Here is a 7744-nt window from a genome sequence, read left to right on the forward strand (position 1 = left end):
GAGAACGGCAAGGCAATCCCATTGTGCGCCACTCTGGAACCATGACCAGTATATACAGTTGAAGTCGGAAGTTTACATACACCTTAGCCAAATACATTTAAACACAGTTTCACAATTCCCGACATTTAATCCTAGTAAAAATTCCCTGTCTTAGGTCAGTTAGGATCACCACTTTATTTTAAGAATGTGACATGTCAGAACAGTAAGAGAGAGAATGATTTATTTCAGCTTTTGTTTCTTTCATCACATTCCCAGTGGGTCAGAAGTTTACATACACTTAATTAGTATTTGGTAGCATTGCCTTTCAATTGTTTAACTTGGGTCAAACATTTTGGGTAGCCTTCCACAAGCTTCCCACAATAAGTTGGGTGAATTTTGGCCCCTTCCTCCTGACAGAGATTGTGTAACTGAGTCAGGTTTTTAGGCCTCCTTGTTCGCAAACGCCTTTTCAGTTCTGCCCACAAATTGTCTATAGGATTGAGGTTAGGGCTTTGTGATGGCCACTCCAATACCTTGACTTTGTTGTCCTTAAGCCATTTTGCTACAACTTTGGAAGTATGCTTGGGGTCATTGTCCATTTGGAAGACCCATTTGCAACCAAGCTTTAACTTCCTGACTGATGTCTTGAGATGTTGCTTCAATATAAAAACACAAATTTTCCCTCCTCATGATGCCATATATTTTTTTCCTGCAGCAAAGCACCCCCACAACATGATGCTGCCACCCCCGTGCTTCACGGTTGGGATGATATTCTTCGACATGCAAGCCTCCCCTTTTTTCCTCCAAACATAACAATTAGAGGTCGATAACAAGGTCCTTTGCTGTTGTTCTGGGATTGATTTGCACTTTTCGCACCAAAGTACGTTCATCTTTAGGAGACAGAATGCATCTCCTTCCTGAGCGGTATGACGGCTGCGTGGTCCCATGGTGTTTATACTTGCGTACTATTGTTTGTACAGATGAATGTGGTGCCTTCAGGCGTTTGGAAATTGATCCCAAGGATGAACCAGACTTGTGGAGGTCTACAACTTCTGGAGGTCTTGGCTGATTTCTTTTGATTTTCCCATTATGCCAAGCAAAGAGGCACTGAGTTTGAAGGTAGGCCTTGAAATATATCCACAAGTACACCTCCAATTGACTCAAATGATGTCAATTAGCCAATCAGAAGCTTCTAAAGCCAAGACATAATTTTCTGGAATTTTCCAAGCTTTTTAAAGGCAGTCAACTTAGTGACCCACTGGAATTGTGATACAGTAAGATATAAGTTAAATAATCTGTCTGTAAACAACTGTTGCAAAAATGACTTGTGTCATGCACAAAGTAGATGTCCTAACTGACTTGCCAAAACTAGTGTGTTAACAAGACATTTGTGAAGTGGTTGAAAAACGAGTTTTAATGACTCTAACCTAAGTGTATGTAAACTTCCGACTTCAACTGTATTGTCCTGCTAATAACAGGGTTAATAATATATCTGTAAGAATATCCAAGGGGTTTTTATATAATTCTAAATTAATAATAATCGCTTTGTTTAAAAAATTATATTTTGGAGATGATTTTGTTGGTGCGCCACATCTCCCGGGTGGCGCAGTGGTCAAGGGCACTGCATCGCAGTGCTAGCTGCGCCACCAGAGTCTCTGGGTTCGCGCCCAGGCTGGGCTGGGTTCGCGCCCAGGCTCTGTCGCAGCCGGCCGCAACCGGGAGGTCCGTGGGGCGACGCACAATTGGCATAGCGTCGTCCGGGTTAGGGAGGGTTTGGCCGGTAGGGATATCCTTGTCTCAGTATGTAAAATGTAATAAAATGTATGCACTCTACTGTAAGTCGCTCTGGATAAGAGCGTCTGCTAAATGACTAAAATGTAATGTAATGTAATGTTGTTTTCAAATAAGGTAAAATTAGTGAGAAAAAGGCCATTCTTGAACATGGGATGAGACATTGTTACTAATTTGTAAATAAAGCCAGTTTGTTATTTAGAATAATTTATTTCTGTTTTTAGAGTGAGAGAAACCAAAAACCTACAGTCATCTCAGTCTCCCAGTCGAGGCCGGCACGGGTATTGAACCAGCATCTGTAGCAACACAGCTTGCACTGCCTTAGACCGTTGCACCACTCAGACGCTGTGCAACGTGCCCGGTCGGGAGTGGGCTACACTACTACAGTAAGAGAAAAATAATCCTAACAAAATAAAATAATGAAAACCTTAGTGTAAAAACAGTTTTAGTAAGTAATACTGAAGTCGTGCACAGTTATCAGTTTCTATTATATGTTTATGCAGGTTTATCCAAAAGCATAATCAGTGCTCTAACTCCCCCTTGCGCTGGTCTGGAGCAATGAAGTTGTGATGCAGGGTACCGTACTTAAACACAAATTAACTCTAAGTAGCGAAGGATAATCTCAAAACTTTTAGTGGAACAACCACATTACAAGAGTGAAATCAGTTTTTTTCTAATGAGCAACAGAAAAACACACGTGACAGTCGGAATGTTCAGTGGCTCTTTAAACATATGTATATTTACCTTGACCACCATGTAGAAGCGCCAGTCCTCCCTGAATCCTCCACTGGACTTCTCCTGGCTCCACAGGGCAGAGCTCATGGCTTTAGGGGCTGGGGCAGCTGGGGCATAGCAGGGGGAAATACAGGGTCCGCCTGTCTAACTAACCCAATATGAAGCCCCTCTCGCTTCCCTTTATGGACGTTCCTCTATCCCCAAAGCAGTGACAAGGGCATAGCAAGGGTGAGAGAGAAACTAGGCCTACCACCTGAAGGGAAGTTTGTCTGGTTAGAGAGTAGACAGTGAGGGTGTTATGGTCGCTCACAGGCTCCTGCTGGCCTGGGGTGCCCTCATAATGGTCTCAACTGTCTGCCTGCATGCCCGAATGTACTTCGAAGGACCTGTGTATGAAAAGAAAGGCATGGTGTTATTATGACAATGTTGTTAAAAGGTAATGAAAAGCCTCCAGGTTAATTCTATTAAATCAATGACTTATAAATCCCAGATCAATTCCCCCCCCCCCCCCCAAAAAAATGGGCCTATGGCTAGGCTATATTAACCCAAATAAGCATTGAGTTGTTTTAAAAAGATTTGCAAGATATTGGCCTTTTCGGGAAAAGAACAATAGATTTAGGCAATAGAAATCTGGGATAAGCTCGAATAAATGGCATTCAAAGATTAAAATTAGTATCTAAACAAACAGGATGTAGCCTCATTAGAATGTAGGCCTAATATCTGAGTGAAGCCTGATTGCACCATTAGCTACAGGCTGCTACTGTACCTCATAAAACTGACGGTGAAAACCAGTTGAGCACAAACATGATTAGGCCTAACAGTGTACTACCGGTATCTTGCAAACAAATAGGCCAAAAAAAAATGTACTACCTGTATTCTGATTCCTGACAAACCTATTTGACATAAGGGTAAAATCGATTTGAATTCAATCGCTTTTTGACAGCTCCCCTTTTGATTTGAACGAAACCTTCCATACATATTTGCCCAGTGTAGAAGTGCTCAGAAAGTGACTTTTTGTAGCTGAATGCAAAAACATTCTGGAGATAAAGGTTCTCAATATTGACTTTCTTTGCATACCCCACCATACCATGAAACAGCAATGTCTTCATCACTGGAAAAAATAAAGAGTTTGGGATTGATATAATTTAAAAGCTTACAAACAGGGTTGTCAAACTATTTAATAGTTTCTCGAAAAAGACAATGGCAATTATATTACATTTCTTCTCAAGAAATAATAAAATAGTTTGACAAACTTTTAAATGATATCAAGCTGAACCGCTTATCTTTTCCAGTGATGAAGACACAGATGTCTCATGGTGTGGTGGGGTATGCAAAATGGATCAACTTTGAGCACTTTTATCTCCTGAATGTTTTGGCATTCAGGTACAAAAAGTAACTTTCTTAACACTTCTTACATGGGCAAACATGGAAGTGCATAGAAAGTTGACAGGGATGCTGTCCAAAAACTGATTGAATTCAAATGGCTTTACCCTGAAGGCAATTTTGAAGCAGGCAGATAATATGCTCAAAACCTGTTGATACTCTCCTCTTAAGATGAGAAATGGGTGATTCCACACAGGCCTTGGTACTACTGTCAGTAATAACAGAAATGGAATCTAAGCAAAGCGTTATTCAAACACACTGTTATAAACATGTTACTCAAAACACATTTTGGATTTCCCCTAGCTGTGTGTTAAGGGAGCTGTGAGGGGGAATTCACAGACTAAAGCAGTCAAACGCCTCTTCCTGACAAACAATTGAGTCACCTGTATTACAGTGGCGACTTGTTTGACAAACCCAATATGAAAGGGGGATCCAAGCACCACTGACATGACTCCTCTTTATGGTTCTGGTTCTCCACTCTCACATCTAGGCTATTCACACCTCATGTCTGTGCATCAAGCATCAATCAAGCAACTTTAGGCTCCCGAGTGGCGCAGCAGTCTAAGGCACTGCATCTCAGTGCTAGAGGCTTCACTACAGACCCTGGTTTCGATTGCAGGCTGTATCACAACCAGCCATGATTGGGAGTCCCATAGGGCTGCGCACAATTGGCCCAGCGTCGTCCAGGTTAGAGTTTGGCCGGGGTAGGCCGTCATTGTAAATAAGAATTTCTTCTTAACTGACTTGCCTAGTTAAATAAAGGTGAAATAAAACCTTCTTTAAAAAAAAAAATCAATGACAGGGTGCAGCTGTGTTAGCCTTGGTTTGCATTGCAACTCCTCTTAGGCTGTGTATCTATGCTTAACATCAATTTTCACATTTCAAATTTCACAGAGGACTTGTTGTTTATCATGCAATGTTGACCATGCCCCTATTTGAGCTTGAGGAGGGAGCATGGAGTGAGCAAAAGAACGTGACAGAATTTTACTATGTTGTGATGTTATTCTAGCAGTCTACCATAAGGAAGGAGTGAGGGCAAAAGGCCTTCTGCCCTTTCAAAATACACATTATTGAATGACCCTTGGTCAACAACATGCACTACTGCATGTCAGATAATGCCCAAGTAAGAAGCACTGCTTACTTGGGCATTATCTGACATGACAACTACATCTGAAAGTAGCCCACTGGTCCCGTTTGCTTTGCCTTTTAACAGTGTGAATGTGTGATGTATAATGTAGCCACGTACTGATGGTGCTGACATCCTGAATATAAAATGACTGGGATACAACACTGACTATCTAAACAACACACCATCATGTTTCAATTTTCAATCACAACATTCAAAATCCCCAACAGATTAAATACAATATTATTAACAGCAGAGTAATTGTATCATTATTGCAGATGTCTTGCAAGTTCCATCAGTGACATCACTGAATAAAGCCAGTCAGCAGCAGCGAGTGATGATGACTCGTGAGAGAAGGAAGAATGTGTCACTGCCAGGCCTTGCTAAATCATGCCTGAGGAAGGACACTCATTGAGAATACACCCATGGAACATGTCAATTAGTGTAAAACAGCACATATACTAGCACATGTTTGCTGTAGGGCTAGCTAGCCAGTATAGCAAACCATGCAATCGGACGTATGACGAGGAAGCAAACACGAAATGTAGCTATCATTTTGACATAACGTCGTTAGCTAGCTCGTTTTCTTACCTTATTCAAACGTCAGTTTGGTGCTTGAGTGTCATGTCACCTGCTCATTCCAATGCTGTCCTTTAGTAGCTGAGGTTTTGATACGTTTGTACAATTAACTGGCTAGTTTGTTGATAGCAAACCAGCTGAGAACTGATATGACAGCCTCCAAATTAGCTAGCCAAAGTAGCTAGTATTGCTGGCTAGCTAGCTGCCACCATGCAACACAGAGTATGATATCTACAACATGTAATGTAGATAACTATTTTTCTGAACGACTCTTAGACTATACTATTAAATACTGACAGACAAACGAAGCAGCCCTAATAGCGAGAGGAATAAATATTATTTACAGAACCAATAGACACCGAATTGTGTGTCGCCTGAGAATGTGCCAATTAAAAAAAACATTGGCCAATCTGCATCCATCACAAGTGCCAATTGGCTGGGCTTCAGGTTAGTCATTAAGTCCCACCCCCCGGGGTTTTCCCACGAGTTTGGTTGACGGGTATTGAAGAATCTGCGAATGAGGGGTTCTCTACTAGCATTTTCAAAACCGTGCTACTAGTCTCTCTGGCAGACGGTCTTCACTAGTTACCACAGCCACAAAGTCATAAAACCCACATATTTCTACAATATATCTTCTTAAAAAGTTAATATAAACCTAGCGATAACCTTAACCACACTGCTAACCTTATGCCTAACCTTAAATGAAGACCAAAAGGCACATTTTCGTTTTCGTGAATTTTTACGGAATTGCCCATTTTGACGTTGTGGCTTTGGTAACTAGTGATAACCCTGGCAGACCCTGTACACTAGATTACTGATAGGGGGCGCTGTGTTGAAGTCACTATGCCTCCATCTTGGCCTGATCTTAAAGTGATAGATACCCTCTATATGCAATATTCCAGTCAAGGAAAAAGTAACATACCTTGGGATAACTATATATTTGGGGCGGCAGGGTAGCCTAGTGGTTAGAGCTTTGGGCTAGTAACCGAAAGGTTCAAATCCCCGAGCTGTCAAACAAGGCAGTTAACCCACTGTTCCTAGGCTGTCATTGAAAATAAGAATTTGTTCTTAACTGACTTGCCTAGTTAAATAAAGATAAAATAAATAAATATAAGGATCAACATGAAAGATGCTTATTAAATTTCATACCTATTATTGAAAAAAAACGAAAATAAATTGAACCAGAGGGATTTATCCTTGAAAGGTTGAGTATTGCTTTTTTTTTTTTGGGGGGGGGGGGGTGGATCAGCTTAATATTGCGGAAAGAATGTTGCTTCCAATGTAATTGTCTGCATCATTTCCAATCCCCCATATTTTTTGGGGTAAATATATATATCCATTCACGTATGCATACATATACACATATATACATACACATACCTACATAGACATACATACTTTTTTTAAAGATTATACCTTTATTATTATTCCCCGCAAACCCTACCACCGATCCCCCAATTGGAGTAAACTGATAAACGTTTCTGTTTTTACCTTCAATTTATACATCTTATACACATTTTACAGACACAGTCTACTTTATAATAGTTCTCTCTTGTTTGTTCTTAGTCCTTCCTCTATTTCTGTTGTCCATCCAGTTTGATTTCCACTTGTAACTGTGCTATTTCACAATAGCTCCGCACCTATACACATTTCACAGATCCCGTATGCCCTACATTGTTTATCTTGTTATTAGTCCCACCCTTCAGCTCCACTCAACCTTTCCCATCTATCTTCCAACATCATCCATTTCGGATTTAAAAAAAAAAAAAAAAAAAATTCGTTAAAGTATCACCTTAGAGATTACTAATAAAACTGTCACTACTACAACAACAAAATACTTAAATATGTAATTTTCTCCTTGAAAAGTTGAATTGAAATACTGTAGAATTACACAATCCTATGGAGGACTGCTCCTACTGGGGAGTGCCAATATGGCCGACCAGGGGCTTCAAAGCCAATACAAACCATCAGCAGTACAGGGTTTATATTCATAATTGATTGCCTCCCACATTAACAGTGCTGTTGACAGGTCTGGGATCCACTATAATGTGACTTGTACAGTGTACACTAATGTCATTCAAACCAGGCACGTGTGTGTGTTGACATGCAAATTACTTGTTCTGAATGCAGAAGGATGTGCAAATATTGATA

At 40.5% G+C, this 7744-nt stretch overlaps 1 protein-coding gene across 3 annotated transcripts in view; it reads right to left on the minus strand.

Annotated features, from left to right (window-relative positions):
* LOC129834655 (ubiquitin carboxyl-terminal hydrolase CYLD-like) overlaps nt 1-6160 on the minus strand; it is a 59645-nt gene extending 53485 nt beyond the window's left edge. For 2 of the 3 annotated variants that reach the window (XM_055899848.1, XM_055899847.1), the window contains exons 1-2: nt 5606-6160; nt 2515-2891 (exon numbers count right to left, since the gene is read on the minus strand). In XM_055899848.1, coding sequence (XP_055755823.1) covers nt 2515-2592 — 78 coding nt within the window. In that variant the 5' untranslated portion in view covers nt 2593-2891; nt 5606-6160. The remainder of the gene's footprint in view (nt 1-2514; nt 2892-5605) is intronic. The other variant, XM_055899849.1, reaches the window with a different exon arrangement.
* Between the last annotated feature and the right edge of the window lie 1584 nt (nt 6161-7744).

The sequence above is a fragment of the Salvelinus fontinalis genome, chromosome 35 (genome assembly GCF_029448725.1).
Source record: "Salvelinus fontinalis isolate EN_2023a chromosome 35, ASM2944872v1, whole genome shotgun sequence".
NCBI lineage: Eukaryota > Metazoa > Chordata > Actinopteri > Salmoniformes > Salmonidae > Salvelinus > Salvelinus fontinalis.